General features: G+C 45.6%; 1 protein-coding gene across 3 annotated transcripts in view; it reads right to left on the reverse strand.

Moving 5' to 3' along the window:
• Window positions 1-4,759: 4,759 nt before the first annotated feature.
• Ptpn21 (protein tyrosine phosphatase non-receptor type 21) overlaps window positions 4,760-21,067 on the reverse strand; it is a 59,728-nt gene continuing 43,420 nt past the window's right edge. For all 3 annotated transcript variants that reach the window (XM_051196432.1, XM_051196434.1, XM_051196433.1), the window contains exons 13-19: window positions 16,753-18,197; window positions 11,908-12,045; window positions 10,898-11,119; window positions 8,392-8,520; window positions 7,966-8,200; window positions 7,325-7,485; window positions 4,760-6,745 (exon numbers count right to left, since the gene is read on the reverse strand). In XM_051196432.1, coding sequence (XP_051052389.1) covers window positions 6,617-6,745; window positions 7,325-7,485; window positions 7,966-8,200; window positions 8,392-8,520; window positions 10,898-11,119; window positions 11,908-12,045; window positions 16,753-18,197 — 2,459 coding nt within the window. In that variant the 3' untranslated portion in view covers window positions 4,760-6,616. The remainder of the gene's footprint in view (window positions 6,746-7,324; window positions 7,486-7,965; window positions 8,201-8,391; window positions 8,521-10,897; window positions 11,120-11,907; window positions 12,046-16,752; window positions 18,198-21,067) is intronic.

Below are 21,067 nucleotides of genomic sequence, written 5' to 3' on the forward strand. Positions count from 1 at the left end.
TACCCCGTTTCTCTAGTGTTCCAAAACTCAAACTACAAATTAAACCCACTGTAATGTTCTAGTAGATGCAAATTACTGCCATTAAAAATTTTCAAATTTTCAGGTGGTGGTGCACTCCTTTATTTCCAGCACTCCGGAGGCAGAGGCAGGTGGATCTCTGTTGAGCCTGAGGCCAGCTTGGTCTGCAGAGTGAGTTCCACAAGATTCTCCAAAGCTACACAGAGAAACCCTGTCTTGAAAAACATTTTTTTTCAAATGTTATGTTTATGGTTGTTTCACCTACATGTACGTCTGTGCACCATGTGTGAGCAGGTCCCGAGGAGACCAGAAGAGGGATCCAAAGCCCCTGGAGAACTGGAGCTACAGGTGGTTGTGAGCCTCTGTGTGGGCACTGGGAGTTTAACCCAGGTCTTTTGTTAGTACAGTCAGTGCTCTTAACCACAGAGCCATATCTCCAGCTTCTGTCTTTTTGTTTTTTAATTTCCATTTTTAAAACATTAAGTCACATGGGTCTAAGGTTTCTTTTAATATTTTTAATCTTGTTATTAAGTCTTTAAGTCTTTCTAGAAACTGTCATTTCTGGAAGACATTTAACTTTTTCAGGCTAATTGCTATACTGTGTTTATCACTGATATCCATATTTTACCAAAAGTATAGCGTAAGTTTTATACATGTGTACTCTGTTTACATCATTTCCCCTCCTCCCTCCAATCCTCCAACCCCCTCCCATACTCTACCCCCTGCTCACATTTAAATTCATGGCTCTCTAATTGTTTTACATACATGGATATATGAATAAGTATATAATATAGTGTGAGTATATACAACCTGTTGAATCCATTTACTGTTGTTCAGTATATATGTCTTTCTGGCAGATGACTTGGCATTGGATAACCAATTAGGTAGCTGTCATTCCCTGAAGAAGACTGTTTCTTCTCTCTCAGTGGTCATAAATTCCTTGTAGCTCTCTGTCTAGTGGTGGGATTTCTCCCATCCACCTTGCGATGCCAACTGGTGGTTGTCATTCTTCTGGTATTTCTTTAAGCAGTCATATTGTTGAGAGTTTATCTGTGCAACTTCCCTATCATACATAGACAATATCATCTCACAGCAGGTGTCTCAGCTCCTATCCTCCTTTCCTATTGGCCAACAGTGCTTTATTCATTAACCAGGACGAGAAACATATACAGAATGGCATCTCCCATCACTCTCTGCTGTGTTCCCTGAGCTCTAGGTGTAGGGGTTGTGTTATGTCTGTTAGGGCTCCGTACCCCATGCTCAGTTGTCCTCTGCATTTTGACCGTTCGTGGCCTTCTGTAATGGAAATTACTACAAGAAGCAGTGTGTTGAATGAGGGGTGAGATCTACACTTAACTGTGGATTTAAGATGTGTATGGAGAATGCAGTTAAAAATTATACCGGTGTGTCTGTTTGAATGTAGTTGGCTCCCTTAAGCTCATAGGACTGTTAAACAGAGACCCTGTCTCAAAACACAAAAACAGAGCAGAACAAAAAGATTGTGCTGCTCCCTGTTAGCTCTCTGCTTGTGGATGAGGAAGTAAACTCTCAGCGACTCCTCCAGCACCACCACCTGCCTTGTGCTGCTGTGCTCCCTGCACCATAGTCTAACCCTTTGAAACGTAAATCCAACTAAGTGCTTTTTCTGATAAGTCTCTTTGGTCATGGTGTCTTATCATGGTAATAGAAAACTAATATGGTAAGAAAAAATGTGTGTATTCAGTGCCCATTCAAGTGATCACTAATCTTCCACAGCACTAACCTGTGATGTGTATACCTTATTAGAAAGTGGACTATGGCTGTTTGAATAGGAGTGGCCCCCATATACTCGTGTGCCTGAATGCTTGGTCATAGGGAATGGCACTATTAGAAGGTGTGACCTTGTTTGGAGGAAGTCTGTCACCATAGGGTCAGTCTTTGAGGGTTCAAATGTTCAAGCTATGCCCAGTATGGCACACAGTCTCTCTCTGCTGCCTGCAGATCAGATGCAGAACTCCCTGCTCCTTCTCCAGCACACCGCCATGCTTCTGGCCATGCCAACAGTGGACTAAATCTCTGAAACTGTAAGTCAGACCCAATTAAATATTTTCCTTTATGAGAGTTGCCATGGTCATGGTGCCTCTTCACAGCAATAAAACCTAAACTAAGCCATGGGCCACCTTTATACTTCCCCCATTCATTTGTTTGCTTTTTCTCAGCTTAGTCAGCAGAAAGAAGTAAAACTTCAGTATCATTAAATATGTATTAGCTTCATCGACCTACCCTAAAATTGAAGTTTGGCAGATTTATATTGTGGCTAATCCAATTGGTAATCCAACATTTTAAATTCCTTTGGCAAGTTCAGACTCCTCCAGGTTTGTTTAGAGTGCAAATTTAAAATATATATGCGTACTCAAATGAATACTATTCATGTCTGACAACTAAAATAATATATATAGTCTATTTGTATATTTAAAAACCAAGGCTGGAGGGGCAGCTCAGTTCTAAAGGTACAGAAACAAAACAGGCCTTGCTTCAATAAGGTGGAGATAACTACCCCCTGAAAGCTGACCCCTGATCTCTGCACACATGCTATGGCACATGCACACGCAGACATACACATACCATTTTTAATATATGATTTAATATAGGATATGGGTCTAACTTAATCATCAGTATACTGAAAACTGTTCACTAACTCCATATTATTAAAAATATTTTAATTGTGTAAGCACATATCAACAACCTAAATGGTTTGGGAATCTGTTCAGATTTTTCCACACACACCATGACCTAGAGATGGCCTCCAGAGGGCGCTGTTGCATTCAGCGGTGCTGCTTGGCTGGTGCTTCAGACGTTTCTTCCCACCTCAATCCCGGGACCACAGCAGGGAGGGTACAGTAAGTACAGAATACTTGCCCAAATCACCCCTTCACCCCACCTCACAGCCACTTTCTCAGGCAGCCTCCGTTCGTGCTTGCTTCATCCCTGAGCCCCCCATCTGGCACCTTACCACTCATGCACCACTCAGGTTCAGATAGAAGATGCCAAGATACTCCCGTGAAATTTTCCAATGAAACTCGGGCTGTTCTGGCTTCAATTCAGAGTCTGAGTCCCCACTGCAGGCAGAGCAGGGAGAGCTAATTCTCCAATCTCACCATCAGGGTGCAGCAGGGAGCACAGTCATACATGTTTTCAGAGGACACAAGGTAGTGATTTGGTTGTTACTTCCTACCGCGCGCACGGATGCACGCACACGCGCAGGCATACACACACACACACACAGGAACTCACACACACTAATGCCCTCACCTCACCCCAGCTCACCCCTCTCCCACGGCTCTTCGGGACAAACCAAAGGGATTAACACATCCACTTACTGCAGCATTTACAAAAGTAAATGTGACTATCTCGTTCACATACAATAAGCTTTTAGAATGTGCTTATGGGAGAGCTGACAGAAACACACAAATGATGCTACTTATGCAACCAGAGAACCCTTCAAATGTTCTCTGAAATCTGCTATCCCACCCAAACTTGCAGACTTTGAGCTTTACCCCCCCCCCCCATACGTAATTATAAGTTCTAGGATAGAGCCCTTATATGCAGGAATTTTAAAAGTTCCTTTGAGAAAGATCCCTCACCTGTTGCTCAAAAAGACCCATCTGAAGGTTAGAGTTTTTAAACGAATTTCAAGTAAAAAGAGATCCTTTTAGTTTGTCTTATATGCCATCTTCTTCCTAAATTTATATCCAAGAGTTCCCCTTAAAAACCTGGTGCTGAAAGGGTTAATCCCAGCACTCTGGAGGCAGAGGCAGGAATGGATGGCTATACTTATGTCAGTTTTATTACAACTGTATTAATACATCTGCCTATCTGAAATGTTTGGCCGTGTCAAGATATCATATAGTCCTGCATCACAACCTCTGTGTTCCTAGATAGATATTTCCCTTTCTGAAGTTTCTTTTTTTAATGGTTATTTATTTATTTATTTATTTATTTATTTATGTGCTTTGGTGTTTTGCATGTGTGTCTGTGTGAGGGAGTCAGATCCCCTGCAACTCAAGTTAGAGACAGTTGTGAGCTTCCATGTGGTTGCTAGGAATTGAATTCGAATCCTTTGGAAGAGCAGCCAGTGCTCTTAACTGCTGAGCCATCTCTCCAGTCCTGCTTTCTGGAAGCACATCTGTTTTAAACATGAAATTCTAGGGTTTCTGGATGCTTCACAGTAGGAGCTCCTGAAGAAAACAAATGATCAATCACAATTTAACATTCTAGTTTATGCTCTAAAATGAGTGCTTTCTAGGCTCAAAAGCACAGCTAGAAATTTTAACAAAAATCCCAGGAATTCCCCCAGGAAAGCTGGTGCCAGAAATACCAAAGTAAACTGGCAGAAAACATTGATTTACAACCTGTTTTTGTGGGGATGTACATTTTCATAATTTTGATATGAAATCAATACTATCAAGGAACTAAAAGCCTCAGTGATACATATTATATAAATGTGTCAGACAGTAGCATTTTCAATTTAGGAATGGTAAACTTTTAAACCTTAATATTTGAAATGGGCCTCAAATTACATTGCTCCAAAATGCAATAATGTAGTTTTTTTTTTTTCCCACTCAGAAATTTTCTGTTGCTAGCTGTAATTAAATTTAAAATTAATATTTGGATGGCAAGCCTACAACATTTGAAGAGTGACAGGTTTAAACAGTGTAATTTTGACCTGAAGGAACAAGGTATTCCAATAGCAACACAAACATGCCATATATTACTCTTTAATTAAAGTTTTGTTTTACAATATGTTCTTGTCAGAGGGATATTTCCAGATGTTTAAGTGTAATAGAAAGCATCTTTAAACAACGTACCATTGGAAGAAAGAGTTTCAGAAAAAGTCCTATCCTTTATATGGTATAACACATACCACCCAAACCTCCAATCCCATCCTGGGGTGTGCTTTCCACGTGAGCCTACTGTGCTTAGTTGGGCTGGCACTCGTCTGTCATGGAGGGTGAAGCTCACCACAAAGAGTCTAATCAGAATGATGGCAGAACATTATCATTTGGGAGCTAATCCTAGATCCAACATTCTAGAAGGTCTACATGGTGAACTACAGAACTACAATCAGGTGTGTGTGTGGGGGGGGGGGGTGATCAGCTAAGGCTAAATGTGCCTGCTTGTCCGCCACTTCTCACAAAGCAAGCTTAGCCTGGGCCAAGGACACTACTCTTCCCATCAAACCTCATCTGGTTCTGACCAGCAAGATGTTCCCAAAGGAGATAGAATCAAGTGCCTAGAACCGATCCCAGGGCAAGGACAGGATTAAGGTGCTAAATTCAAGTACTCCCTGAATACCACAGCAATTTCTGGTGGCCCCATAAGTTTAAGCTATGGTTTCTGGAAAGGAACCTCTCATTAACTGTTTCCTTCTTTCAGCCTAAGGAAAACCAAGATTCCTCCAAGGTTTCTTTAAAGACAATACAAACCTGAACTTGCTTGTAGGGTGAAAAATACAGGAATTCCCCCAAAAACCAAAGTACATCACTGACAATGCAGAACTTGAATTCCCTGTGTGTAGCCCCCAAGTTCCCAAGACCTCACTCTCCATCTCATTTCTCAGTGTGATTATACATAATACTGCATTTTTGTAACGGCCAAGCTACCCTGCATGACCACCACACTTACTCTTGTCCTAGTCATCTTACATACTCATAGCCCTTCTCTTTGAAATAGTGTCCACTATTGTTGTTTAAAATAGAAAGCCACATATATGAAATTCATTTTAACAAAAAAAAGTGCTTAAAACCATTCTATGCAATTGCTTTCTTCATTTTCAACCAATAAAATCAAACTCATTTATGCCTATTAATAATACTGAAAAAAATAGTGAATCTGATTCTTTGATTTTTTTTTTTTAAAAAATAATGTGCCTTTATACCCAGCTTCACATTAACTGACTCAGTATCATAACAAATTGAGCTCTTATTTGGAAAGGTACAAATATATAGAACTTTTCCGATAAAAAACATTCTGAATATAAAAATGCTTTCTACGTTTCAAAATAACACTTTCAGATTTTCTTTAGTTTTGGATTTGGTGAATAAACAACGTAGCTCCCCGTGGGTTTTGTTCTTAAACAAAAGCTTATAATGTTTTTAAATACAGTTACTCAAGAACCACTCAGTCTGTGGCTCATCCCACATAAAAGTTCAGCTTCTAGCTAAAAACAAAACAAAACAAAAAAAACCCCTATTTACTCATAAAATTACATTATCAAAAACTAGCTTAAGATAGAAATCTGTGTGCCTTAATGACTGCCCAGTGCAGCTTCAGCAAGACAGAGAACCGTCTAGAAAATACAGACTCCACAATGTGTGTGTGAGTGCTGCGAACTGGGCAGGTGAGGCCAGGGCACCAGGCTGTCGTCCTCAGCCTGCCCGGGTCCACACCCTCCTCCGCCTTGTGCTTAGGATGCTTCTGCTCTTCATACCACGCCTCCCATTCAGGGTGTCCACATGGAGCTGCTGGGAACAAGATAGGAGCCGCGCAGGAACTTCTTCTTTTTCTGTAAGCTGTAAACACTTCACATGATTGGGTCCCCATAAAAAGGTGTGGGAGCTTAAATGAGCCTGGAGCTTTTGAGGAACTGAATGAGAACTCTGTACACGAACGTATACTGGCCAAGCGTCTGCACCAGCATCATTCTCTGTTGTCTCAGCATGTCCAGCACTCTGGGGATGTCCAGCACCTAGGGAGAGAAACAGTGATGAAGAGAACATTCCAGAGGGGGAAGCACTGCAAAGGCTGTCGCCCTCGCAGAGATTCGCCTAAGAGACAGACAGGCAGCCCCTGTCTACTTGAGCATCTTCAGTGATAATCTCAGATCTGATTTGGTTTAGCTACGAACAAAATGTCCATGTGGATTATTTCTTCAACAGGCCCTGGTTGCAGCATACTGACTTGTAAATCAGATACATGTCAATCATCTCACAGATTCTCAGATTCAACACACACAGTGTGCTAGGCGCTGCCAGGATCTAAGTCAACGTTTCCCACCCAGGCCACTGGCCGGCCCTAATCACTAGATGTGTTAAGTATTACAGGAAACACTAGATAAAACACAACAGCCTTCCATATTATGTGACATCTTTAATACAACAGTCAGAGCCTCTAGGACGGAGCCTTTTACAAACTACACTTAACATCTACCTCGTGGCTACCATTGTCCTAGGAAATGTGTTAGGAAAGATACTGAGGCACTGTGCCAGCTCCTTCCCGGCCATTAACTCTCCTCAAAAAGAACACAGAGCTTAACATAAGTCATCACCTCATTGTGCTCCAGACAGGCAATCATGATCTCTGACAAAATGACGACGCCCGTTCTTCCTACGCCAGCACTGCAATGCACCAACAGTGGAGGGTTGGGGCTTTGGGGTTCACTAGTGCTGTTTGTATGACGTCGAACAGACTGGATCTCTTCAAGGTATGCTGTGAAAAGAAAAATTAGCGAAATACAGAAGTCCTGAGACAATGGCAATAAAAAGCCAACAACCACCTCTTAGTTTTTCCCACTGAGAAGACTGCAGATAAGGAGCACTGGGCACCAAGGGACCGGGGTCAGCTATGGTGACTGCAGGCAAGTCGGTGGCTCAGCCCAAACTAGATGGAAGAGACAGACATGTGAGTTAGCTGTGGCATTCTACTCATGACTAGCCATCTCTTCCTTAAGCTGGCAAAGACTGAGTTCAATCCCCAGGAAGAACGTAGTGGAAATAGAGAACAAACTCTACCTCCACACACATGATGTGGCACACACACACACACACACACACACACACACACACACACAAACCCATCTTATGTTAAGACCCCTCAGTTTAAAACAAGTCCAAAGCTTCTGTGGGACAACAGAGACAGACTATTTTAGAAACCTAAGACAAAGGAAGTTGCCTGTAAACAGACACTTACATAAAAATCCCTTGAGGTCTTCAGGACAGCCGTGCTCAGGCCAGTCTGTGTACTGGAGATGCCACACTGTCCTCTCCTGCCCTGTAAGAAGGTGCTTCATCTTCAAACCTGTAGTGGCATAGCAGCCTGAGTCCGTGCGGAAGCGAGTTGTGATCTTAAACCTTCCATAGGTGACGGTGTTGTGCCTTGAGCCAAGCCTTGGCCAATACCTGAAGCTCTTCTCCCTGCCACCCTCCTGTTAAAGACAGGCATAATTCAGTAGCAGCTCAAGAGTAAGCCAAGCGCGTTCTTCACTCAAGGCTTCCACAGGCCACCATCTCACCCTGCTTTTCTCAAAAGGTCAACACTATGGGTAGTTAACATTAACAGTTCTTTGGAGACTCAGGAAAAAAAAAAAAAACTCAACTGAGAATAATGAGCACTTACCTCTTCCGCTGTCACCATTGCTATGATTGCGATTCCTTGTTCCCACACCATCTGCCAAAAGTCCTGGCAGGTATTTTGTAATGGGCCTTGTGTGGCAATATAATCCCATTCAATTCCACTGACAGAGACCTACAATCAGAGGTTAAAATCTTAGTATGGGCATGGAATATATGTGCATAGCTGTTGTTTCCTGGTAACACTAGGCTATTCAGCAGAGGAAGGACAACTGACATCTTTATAAACATATGCACCATGAGTTCATATGACATCCATGTGATTTGGAGCAATCTGCTCCAATATTTTCAGTTTTTAGCTACAAAATAAAATAATTGCCCAGCCCATAGGGTTGTGAGGACATCTGATATATACAGTAACAAGTACTAAGTAAATGGCTCCTCCTGCTGTGATGCTAACACCAACATCACAGTATCCCAAATCACAAACAATTTGCCATGATGAAATATTAAATATGCTTGGAAAAGTATCGGCAAGTGAATCAAAACCTACACTAATGCCAGATTTCTCTGAGAAAAGAACTATCTTCCACTGAGAATGGCCTCCATCCCGAACTGAGTCAAGATCTCCCCCATAAGGCCCATGTTTCCACTTAGCATTTAATGCCCTCCAGTGCTAACATAACAAGCAGTCACTGGCTCGACAGCCAGGAAATTGGGGCTAAACTCTGTTCTACCAGTAACTGCTGACAACTATTTCTCCTGGTGCCCATTAAATGTTCGAGCCTGTGCCAAGCCCTGTTCCACGCACCCTCCCTCTAAGGCTGCCAGGCCTCAGCACCAACTCTGAGCCCTGTCACTGGGCGCCCTGTCACTGGGCGCCCTGTCACTGGGCTCCCTGTCACTGGGCTCCCTGTCACTGGGCTCCCTGTCACTGGGCGCCCTGTCTCTGGGCTCCCTGTCACTGGGCTCCCTGTCACTCTGGGCTCCCTGTCACTGGGCTCCCTGTCACTGGGCGCCCTGTCACTGGGCGCCCTGTCACTGGGCTCCCTGTCACTGGGCTCCCTGTCACTGGGCTCCCTGTCACTGGGCGCCCTGTCACTGGGCTCCCTGTCACTGGGCTCCCTGTCACTCTGGGCTCCCTGTCACTGGGCTCCCTGTCACTGGGCGCCCTGTCACTGGGCGCCCTGTCACTGGGCTCCCTGTCACTTTGGGCTCCCTGTCACTGGGCTCCCTGTCACTGGGCTCCCTGTCACTGGGCGCCCTGTCACTGGGCTCCCTGTCACTGGGCTCCCTGTCAGCAGCAGCATGTGGATGGGCACAGGTTGTCATAGCAGTTGGTTAAGTACAAGTCCCACAACTGGTGAGAGATCTAGGAGCTGACTTAGTCTGCCCAGTTTTGAAATTCATATCCTTTCCATGACCCCTCAAGTTGGACCTGAAGATTTTGAAACATCACTACAAAAAAAAAAAAAAAATCACAATGTCATTCCATTTTTATCCATCCAGTCGTAGGAGATGGGATGAGTTATTCAAAAGGTATGTTGGGTTTTTAAATATACAATACCCATATAAAAAGCAATGTACATGCGCTGATTCCTCAAAACCATTAAACACACCTTAAATCCCAGCCCCTGGGAGGCAGAGGCTGCTCTGTATGATTTTGAGGCCAACCTTAACTATATAAGAAGCCGAGGAGATATAGTGAGACCTTGTGTCAAAAACCAAAAATAACTAACTAAATAACTAAACAAAAGCCATTAAGCAACACATATGGTTGCCAAGTCTTTACAAATCCTTGGAGGTCCGATTGCTATCAAATACGACTTGCAAGCTGAAGAAATCTGGGAAAGAAAAGCACACACCTGACTATAGGCACAACTCAGTCCCTGTAAGGGGTGTTCTCCTTTCTGCAATAGAGAATCCCAGCTAGCTGGCATGAGATGGCTGCTCTGTGCAGCTGCCTCCCAGTGTAGCAAGCTTAGCATCACCCAGTTCATCAGCATCAGCCTGTCCCAGGGAGTGCTTCTTAAAAGAACAGAGTGACACCAGACATCACAAGAAGACAGGACACATGGCATCCTCCTAAGCAAAAGCTCATGTGAGTGTCCTCCAAAGTCCCTGCAGCTCATTGCTCCAGTGTCTGCTGAGCCCAATGACCTGGGTTTGATTGCCATGGCTGGGGAAAGGGAGAACACAGAAAGCAAACTAGGCGCATTTGTTACATACAAAGCCCACAGTTATGCGATGGAGGAAAACCCGTGATTCAGATTCAGCTGAGAATCAACAAGCCCCCAAAGAGTCTTCAGATTCAGGAAAAGGTTCTACTGGCAGACAGATGGAACATCCCAACTCTGGGCAACAATAAGGATGCAGAATGGCTACCACGTGGAGAGTGGCTGTGTCTAGATTCTCCAGCCTAATAACATAATTGTCATAGCCTAAAAACATAAACGGATGTTTTCACAATACAGATCTCAGTGCAAATTTTAGCGTTCCCACAAGTCAGCCCGGGACTGCAGTGCTGGTGATTACCCGAATGCTCCTCTCACCTTAATGTGTGAGGCGTTGATGTAGCCCGTGTTGTTCTCCTTGGTTGGTACCAACTCTACCCTCGCATCATCATAGGGAAGCACATCTTGGAACCGATTTCTTTCTGCATTCTCAGGGAGCCGGGCTGTTGCGCACTCCCCATCAACTAGTCGTTTTTTAAGAATCCTTTCATATTCGGTAAAGACCGTTCCTTGCTCTAAGCGCTGTTCCAGAATCTTACACTATAAAACAGGACCCGTGTGATGAGTAACGGTCACATGGCATAGCTGAGTGTACTTCTGAAATCTTGTTTTCTGCTTCAAGGTCTAGCATTTTCAAATATGAAGGATTCTACATGAAATTGAACCAACACGTTTACAAGTTATGAAAATTAGAACAAAAGACATAATAGTGTTGTTGGCAAGATGTAGAATGCAAAATTCAGTTAGAAGTTGAAAGCGAGCCTAAGGCAGTTTGTTAGGCTTGAGGTCTAAACCTATGGTCAGCTTTGTGATCTCTAAGAAACGGAATTCTCCTAGACTAGGAAAACAGTCCAGAATTTGTGAGCAAATGCTCTTTACAAGAGATGTATATAAGATACTGAGAGCAGCCCTAAATCCGGAGATCCGCCTTCAGATGCGGTTATAAAGAAATGAATGCCTGTCTTATTTTAAAACAATAAAATCTCAATTCAGTATTTATCTCATTTTAATTTAAAAACAAGATGATTTTCAACACAACAAAATGTCTGCTTTCTTTTCTATGTATCCGGTTACAGTCCTTACTCAGAAGAAATAAAACAATCAAGAACTTTCAGAAACAAAAAGCTCAATAATCACATTGGAGCCTGAAATTACTTAAGACATTGAAACCACACATTCACTCCAACTGTGACCTGATTCACGAACATTCATTTGTGACTATAAATTAGGTCAGAAAATTGGCCAAAATTTCACGAGGGCACTTTGGAGTTGCCTCCAAGATCACCCCCTCTGAGGAAGCGGAGAGCCCGGGCACCCTGCGCGCTCACCCTTTCGTCATTCGTGGCCCTGGTGGACACTTCCTTCGCTTCATCAGGGAGTGGCAGTCGGGACAGGGAGAGTCCATTGAGGGCAGCCAGCTTGAGGGGACCGATCTTTTTTGCATCTGCTCGAGTCTTTTTCATTCCCTGTAAGAAAATATTTACACTCATAGAGAGACACAATCCTTTCAGGGGCAATGGCGACGGGCTAAAGAGGACACAGGCAGACCTCTGGCTGCTAGCACCCAAGGAGAGAGACTCCTTCCCACACGTGTGCTTAACAGCTTTAAAAGGGAGAAGACATTCCTTTCAAGGCCGGTGTTCTGATAAGGCCTCCAGATAGAAGGCCTTCACTCCAATTGGTTACAAGACTCTGTTGCAATGAAAGGTGAGGCTGTAGGCCGGCAACATTCTTATAGGACTACCCAACTTCAATGTGACACCACACAAAACAGAAAAACAAGCTATCGGTGGCTCCTAGTCGCCTTTTTCTTTTATTTTGAGACAGGGTCTCACTATGTAGCCTTGGCTGGGTTGGTCTCAAAGTCACAGCCATCCATCCCCCAGTCTCTGCCTCCTGAGTGCTGAGATAAAATGCATGCACCATCATGCCTGGCAGCCTTTATTATTTTTAAAAGAGACAAACAAAACTTGAAATCATTCAGGACAGAGAGAGAGAGAGAGAGAGAGAGAGAGAGAGAGAGAGGGAGGGAGAGAGAGAGAGAGGGAGGGAGAGAGAGGGAGAGAGGGAGAGAGGGAGAGAGGGAGGAGAGAGAGGGGGGAGAGAGAGAGAGGGGGAGAGAGGGAGAGAGGGAGAGAGAGAGAGAGAGAGAGAGAGAGAGAGATGTAAATTGTTTTCACATATTCCACTACACAGCCCTGAAGAACAATGTGACCTGGGCTGTCCCCAAATGGCCACATTTCTAAATCACAGAATAAACACAGCTGAAAACTCCACAAGAAAGCCAGAGTGGAAGGGAAGCATTAACCAAACCCTGTCCTGTGAAAATGGGGGTTTCCCAAAGTTCTCAAGCCCGGTGACTTTCCCCTCTCCAGCGGATAAACCCGAGAGCAAGTCTCCTTAGCCATTCTGTGCTTACAAAAAGCCCCAAGACTCAAAGAAATGGTTTCCCTGGTTCTCACAAGGAAACCAGCTTAGTCCAGCTCTATCAGCCTAAAAATGCCACGACACCAGGACTGAAATCACAGAGCAGGAACAAAGAGTAGACATTTTGGCGAGGAAGAAAATGCTGTACTGTAACTGGAGAATATGTGTGGCGTGGACACATATGTGGCAGCTACAACAGGGCCCTGGGTATCTCCTGTCCTGTTCTGTCCCTGTGAGACAAAAGTCTTCTCACTGAACCCAGTCTGACTGCCCTGAAATCTACTGCACTCTACCTTAATGCCACGGTGCGGGCGTTAAGACACCCACAGCCATGATTAATTTCTATATGGGTGCTGGGGATTTGAACTCTGGTCCCCTTGACTGCACAGCAAGCAGTCATACCCCATGAGCCACCTGTCGAGCCCATAGAATATTTTGTAACTTCATATCGTTTATGAGCTTCCCACATAATGCAATTCAGACTTAGAATGGGCAGAATCCTGGGTTAAAGCCCAGCATGCAATTAGCTAACATCCTTCAGGTAAATCATCTTTGTCCTCTAAGCCTCACCTGCACAGAAAAATAGAAAGGGAGCACACAGGGAGGGCTCAACATAGACTGACCCAGAGACTCGATGTCCTGAATTTAGTCTTCCCAAGGGGAAGAAAAGGCTCTACCTTCACTGGCCATTTCCACAGTGCAGACACTGTCACTGCCCGACTGCCTAAGGTGTCATCTGACTCACACCACTCCTAAAACCTCATTGTTAGCCAGTGTTGGATGACTCAGGGAACTCTGCCTGAAGTCCACATGCCCCCCACCGACAAGCCAGATGAGGGTGGCTCCAGACCAGCTGCAATATCCCTTACCAGGCCCATGGCTTTCAAATCTGCGGGGCTCCTTGGGTGAGAACCACACTGCACAGGCTCAAAGGATGCAACCAACAGAGAATCCTTACGTGAATGTGTGAGCACCCAAACCAGTCTGCCTTGCAGATAACAATCTTGTTCCTGGAGGTGGACGCCATGGGTGTGGAATTCTAAATGGGTCCTTCTTGTCTGCCATTTACTCACTGGGTTTTTATTTGTTTTTTTTTTTTTTTTTTTTTGTTTTGTTTTGTTTTTTTAACTTTAGCTCATGTAATGTCACTTTGACGGGGTCAGAGGCTTTAGCGGGGGTTAGCCTCTTCAATTCATGAGAAGTTGGGAAACTAAACTTGTGATGCAACATCACAGCCACAAGTAAATATTGACGGAGCACTTTTGATGTTTTGAAGGTTTATTTTAGACCCCCAGGAACTCCGAGGTCATCTCATTTACAAATGAGAAAACTGGGTCATGGAGGGACTTTTTGTTCAGGGTCACTGGCTGCCACTTTTACAAAGGAATCAGTGTCAAAACAACAAAAAACAAATCTTTCATTAAAATCAGTTACACGGAAGCATTTACCACAGAAGGTAGATCTCCATGCCTAACTGCAGTGAGACTTAGACGGACAGAGAAGAGATGACTGTCCCGGTTATGGACATGGAAGCTGGGATACGATGCATGAAGGGTCCTACACACTAATGAACTACAATACACAACGGGGCCTACACTCAGACCTAAGCAGTTCATCGCTAGGACCTATATGTTTCCTCTTAAGCACAGCCTCCATGCATATCCTCCGATAAAATCCTTGTGCAAAAAGGAAGAGGCTAAAGGACAGTCCAACTGTACAACTCCACTAAGAAAGTCTTAAATCATAATGAGAGAGAAAGTTTGTATTTTAAGAGAAGCAACTAGGGCTTGGAGAAATGGCTCAGTGGTTAAGAGCACTGCCTACTCTTTCAAAGGTCCTGAGTTCAATTCCCAGCAACCTGGTAGTGGTTTACAGCCATCTGTAATGAGACCTGGTACCCTCTTCTGACATGCAGGTGTACATACAGACAGGAACATTGTTTACATAATAAATCTTAAAAAGAGAGACAGAAAGAGAAGCAACTAGATCAAAGCCTTCAGTGTAAGCAGAACTTGCCAGATCCCATCAAAATACACTAAACTTCTCTTTGTTGAACAATTACAAAGGATGATGGCAAGTTGTGTACCTTGAAGAGGTCAGAGGTTGAGAGGTTTGGGCTCTTCAACTCTCAGTAGGTTAGAGAATTAAAGGGGACTGTCCTTAATGCAAGTGTCATTTGGAGTACTTGTGCTCCACGTAAAAACAGTGGGCAGTTCTTACTGCATTGTCATGGAAGCCCCCATCCATCCTGCTGGCTTGGGGACTCAGGCAGTGACTGTGGAAATCCCCACTCTGTCTCTGCCCTAATACTACTGCTCAGCCTGTCCCCTCTTCCATGGCTCAATGGCATTTGTACAGTCAGGAAATAAATAAAGCTGAACTTAAAATTCCATCCTTTAGCTAAGTAAACACTTTTTTTGTTTTGTTTTGTTTTGTTTTTGTTTTTTGAGACAGGGTTTCTCTGCGTTGTTTTGGAGGCTGTCCTGGAACTCGCTCTGTAGACCAGGCTGGTCTCAAACTCACAGAGATCTGTCTGCCTCTGCCTCCCGAGTGTGCCCTTCCTTGGGCTGTTTTCCTGTGTGTACTCATCTTTCATGAGCATTGTGATACTGAGTTTCCCAGCCTGCCTAGTAGCCTGCATCACTTTGAGGCCCTCATACGGATGGACACTTGCAGTAGCTCCTCAGGGGTCAAATGAACACATCCAGCCCTTTGACTTGGTTCCAGTGCAGGTCATGGGACAAGGAAGTGAGGGTCTCACAGGGCTGCATCCCTGAGCAATGTGGCATGGTGAGTATGAGCTGACACACTTCCAAACAGGGCCATGAATGCTTAGTCAAAGGCTGAGCGTTCAAAAATGATTCAGCACAAATAGCCAGGCTTTAGCAGGCGATGACTACTCAGTAAAATACTACACAGAGTATACCTGGACACAGAAGAAAACAGGCTGGTATCGGAAAAATAAGCTGAAAGTTCCAGGTCAGTCACTCTCTAGCTGTATGACCTTGGGAAAGCTACTTAATATTTCCGAGTCAGCTTCATTTGTTAAAGACTAACAACAATGGCTTATTATAAACTGAGTGTAGCTAAGTTGAATCTACACGTGGCAAACATTCTGAAAAAGACAGCTACAGAGAACAGCACTGGCCTCTTACATTTTGTTTTAAATGCGTAGGAAGTGCCTCCCATGCTTATTAGACTGAGGAGCAAAGAGCTGCCAGGCCTACCAGGGCCTTCTTTTGAATGCCCAGTTCACTCTCTCATTCTCATAAAGAGACAGGCTTTCCTGAGTCCAGAGTCCAGCCCATAGAGGTCATGGCCAAGATAGGCATGCTGAGTCCAGTCTCAAACCTTGACACCTACACAGACTTAGGGACACAGCCTCAGATGCCTCTCCCCAGACATCACTTGAACAAAAGAAAAAAAAAAAAAAAAAAAAAGAGAAACAAAACAACCCACAGTATTTTAATGTGTGGTTAGCAAAGCAATCTTTCCCTCAACACTATTAACTCGGTCTGTGGACTCTTACCACCCCCTTCCTTTGGCCTTTTCTCTGCACCCAACTTAACTCTAGCAAGACCACTGCCACCCTCCTCAGTCCACATAAACCCACACATTCCCCAAACAAGACAAAAACCAGAGCTAAGATAGAAAGAACTGTCAGTACGAGAGTAATTAAGGCTGAAAACACATGCTAAGGGGCCTATCCTCCATGTCTGAGGGCCTCTGCTCCTGCACCAGCTTACCCCGAGTGGTGGAAGTCCTTCCACGATGTTCTTCTTCCCAGAGAGGAGGTCTGACACTGGCCTTTTCTTGAGAGAGTCCCTCCTCACTCGGTACCTCCCTGAAGTGGTGAGGTCAGACTCGGACATGGAGGGGGTCAGCAACCCATCTCTCCGGGGCCGATGGGTCTCTGCCACCAGATGGACAGGGCTGATGTCCTTCACCCTCTTCTCAGGCTCCGGAAAATGGGACTTGGGCTCAAGAATATGCAGGGGGCCGGCGACTGCGGTCACCGGCGCACAGGGGTAGTTTCGCTGTTGCTCCTGAGAGTAAGGGGTGGCCAGGCGGGGCTCGGACACAGCTGAGACAGTGTGTGCTCTGCTGCTGTCCTCGTCCAAGTCCTCTTCCTCCTCGCTGCTGTGTATCAGCATGGTGGCATCAGAAAGGGACTTCTTATGGCTGTACCTGTCACTTTCCTGTTCTTCACTCTCCTCTTGCTTTGTTCTGTCAGAGAAGACACTGGACTGGGAGCCCACTGAGAAAGGCCGTGGAGCCACGTCTGCCGCTGAGGCTGACATGGTCCTCTCCTTGAGCCTCAGGCCTTCGAAGCCATGTGTGAGCCCCGCAATTTCAATACTGTTCCTCTTCTGTAGGTGGGCATGCCGAGCTGCCGTGAGGGGCTCGCTGACCTCCTGCAGAGAGTGCGCCACTGGCAAGCTGTCCTCCTGGAAGGTCTGCACCGAGTGGTGCACGCGCCTGGTGATGAGATCCGGATTGCTGCTGCTGATGTAGAGGTGGCGGGACAGGTCTGGGGTGCTGTTGGCAGGCCTCGGGTACGGGTATGGCGGGGGTGGCCGGTATACCTGGGTTCTCATTATGTTTGGAGCTGGGTAGTCCTGGGCCTGGAGCTGCACATTTGTCAGCTCCGGCACACTGACAGCGCCCACCACCGGTCGCCTCTCAGCAGGGTAGGGATACGGAGACTGACTGTGGAAACTGTAGTTCATGTTAAACGGGTAGTGAGCCGACTGGGGAGAGGTAAGGTGTGCATGCTCCCGAATCTCAGGCTGGCTGTAGACCAAGGCATCCGGCCTGCTGTAGGCGTAGGAACTGCCGATGTTGAGGTTCCTCAGCGAGTGGCTGTGCCTGTCTGCATGCACCATGCCTCTGTTGAGCTGCCTCATCACAGTCTCATAGTCCGGGGTGGGGCGGTAAGACGGAGGGATCAGGGCACTGTGTCGATGGGATGGGATGTAGTCCGGTCTCATGACATCACTGCCAGTGATACTTGGGTTGGAGGACATCGGGGAGGGCTGCAAGTAGGGCTGGGGGGTATTTAAGGAGTTTGTACTGTGTGCGCTGTAGACGCTGCCATTGCGGATGCGGCCACTGAGGTCCATTTGGGTTCTGTCCAAACTTGTCTGGGAGTGACAATAGAATCCATTCTTGTTGGGCACAAAGATGTTATCTGAGAAAGGAAAAGGTTTTAAAAGATTTTGAAAACATATTAAGTTGGACTCATTACTCCAGCCAAATACTGAGATAGGCCCAGAAAGAGCTTGTAAAGTTTCTTGCTAATATGACACATCTTCAGCCACGCTAAGTTGCCCTGGGAGCTTCAGCTTTCTTGCCTACAGGATGGGGTAGGTCTGCCTGCTTAAAGCTCGCCTACAGGATGGGGTAGGTCTGCCTGCTTAAAGCTCGCCTACAGGATGGGGTAGGTCTGCCTGCTTAAAGCTCGCCTACAGGATGGGGTAGGTCTGCCTGCTTAAAGCTCGCCTACAGGATGGGGTAGGCCTGCCTGCTTAAAGTGAGGTACTTAGGATCTGGTCAAATCTAAGTCCAATATGGAGAATATAGTAGTATCACAAACTAATCTTTTTTTTTTTTTTTTTTTTTTTTTTTTTTTCATTTTTTTTTCCTGAGTTAAAAACACATGCTTCACTATAGACAAGAAGCAGGTTTTCTGGAACACTGTGGAACTCAAAGAAGATATACTGTTGACCACCGAGCCACAGTGGCTAAGGATACAACCCTGAGATGCTGAGCTAGGGCAGGTACCAACCATCTGTGAACATTTCCTTCACTGGAATTGTAGGCTGTTGCATAGATTCTTCTTAAATGGAAAAGAAAAAAATCCACAAGAAAAGGTACAGGGCTTTCCTATCCAACAGGGAGGGGCACCAGAAGTTGTAACTCTGCCAAAGGCCCAGAAGCCAAGAAGAACCAGGCTAAGGCTGCTGTTGCCCCACCAAGCCTGCAGTTGAACAAGAAGTAGATCTAGGGCTGCAGGCTCAGGCTACTAATCCTTGTGTGCCTGCCTGGGCTACAAGAGGCCATCTTTCCTCCACTCCACCTACAGCTCACCTGAACTGCCTTGTGAGCCCCAATACCCCAACTATCATCATAGAGCCTTCATCCAGTAATTGATGGAACCAGACATACAGACCCACAACCAAGAACCAGGCCTAGCTCCAGAAATCTAGTCAAAGAGAGGGAGGGAAGAATATATAAGCAAGGGAGGTCAAGATCATGATGGAGAAATCTACAGAGGCAGCTGAACCAAGCTTGTGGAAACTCATGAAATCTACAGAAACAGCTGTGGAGACTCCAGGGGACTGAACTAGGCCCTCCATATGTGGGAGACAATTGTGATGCATGGACTATCAGAGGGGGGTCCCTGGCAGTAGGACCATGATACAAACCTGGTAAATGAGGCAGCTTATTGGAGCCCATTTCTTAGGGTGAGATGCCATGCTCAATGGCAATAGGACCATGATATAATCCCAGTATATGAGCTAACTTGCTTGTTGGAGCCCATTCCCCATGGTGAGATATTATGCTCATCCTTAAAGCATGAGAGAGGGGTCTGACCCTGCCCCAACCTACTGTGCCAGACTATGTTGATTCCTCATGGGGCCCTTACCCATGAGGAGGAGTGGACTGGGTGTGGGCTGCAGGGGGAGAGGCGAGGAGGGGATGGGAGGAGGAGGAGGGAGAATGGTGGTTGGAATGTAAAATAAAATTAAAAAATGAATGAAAATAACCTCCAGGAAGCATTGTTTGGGTAATTCAGAAGCGCCGTGGCGGTGTGGTGTCTGGTTACCCGCTGGGCACACTGCATTCCGGGGTGGGCACACTGCATTCTGGGGTGTGCACAGCTCTGAGAAAGCCAGTCCCGCAGCCTGTCTCCTGCTATACCCCACTGCTGCATCCTGTGCCCCCCATCTTCAGGACACTCAGCCATTGCTAAGTCTCTAGATTACTTTTTTTTTTTTTTTTTTTTTTTTTTTGGTCACAGATCCCTCACCCAGGTTAGACCAGTGTGACACCTCCCCACCTAGTGTCCCTGCCTCCAGGCTAAGAGCACACAGGACTATACCTCTTCATCCCATGGTGACAAGCACATACCTGTGACTAGTAACAGGAAGGAGAAAGCAAGCAGAGGGTTAAGAGCCAGTTTCTGAGGGCTCCTCCTCCCATTCCCCCAGTGCCTTGACCTACACCATTACAGAGAGAAAAGGCCCCTCCAGTCTGAGACCCTGATTCAGGCTGACATGGAACAGAGCCCACCTGCCAGAACACAATGGACAGGAACTCTGATGGAGAAGTAAAGCCACTGAAGGTTAAAACGTTGTTAGCACAGCAGAATCAGACCATCCTGACTGAACAGTAGCACGTGGACTGGAAGGCGGTTGGGATAAGGGTGCGGGGGGCGGGGGGTGCAGGTGTACAGGGAAAAGCCAGGATCCACTCAAATAGAACAAGCTAGAGAAAAGCAAGCTAACAGCAGGAAGCTAGATGAGAAGGGCCAGCTAAGGGAGTCTTGAGGAGCATGAACCTACAGGCTAGGGATGATACAGCTCATAGGATGCAACTGCCAGTGAAAGGTACGAAAAGATAAGAACCCATGTTGGACAAGAGCAAGGAGATATGGAAAAGATAGCGTGTGACATTACAGGTTATGGATATTTAACTGACTGGGTAAATTACATGCATCTTGGAACCCACATGACCAGAGAGTGACTTCATCATAATAAAGGACTAAAACAAATAGACTTGCAGCGTAAAGCAACGAGGTCAAATTTAATATCCAGTTCCCAGCAAGCGCTGAGAGTTGACACCAGTTCCCGAGAGACGACTATTGGCTAGCGAGCCTCCACCTGTCTTGACAGTGGGAAATGGGGTGTGGGTGGAACACGGGCACGATGACAAGATGGGAAATGAGACCCAAGTCACCCTTAGAGGAACTCCACATGAAGGAGCTGCTGTGGAAGCCCCCTCTGAGAAGGAAAATGCCAGACAGGTCTTTGTGACACCACCTAATACTAACAGGAG

This window comes from Phodopus roborovskii, unplaced genomic scaffold (assembly GCF_943737965.1).
Source record: "Phodopus roborovskii unplaced genomic scaffold, PHOROB, whole genome shotgun sequence".
In the NCBI taxonomy this organism is placed as follows: Eukaryota; Metazoa; Chordata; class Mammalia; order Rodentia; family Cricetidae; genus Phodopus; species Phodopus roborovskii.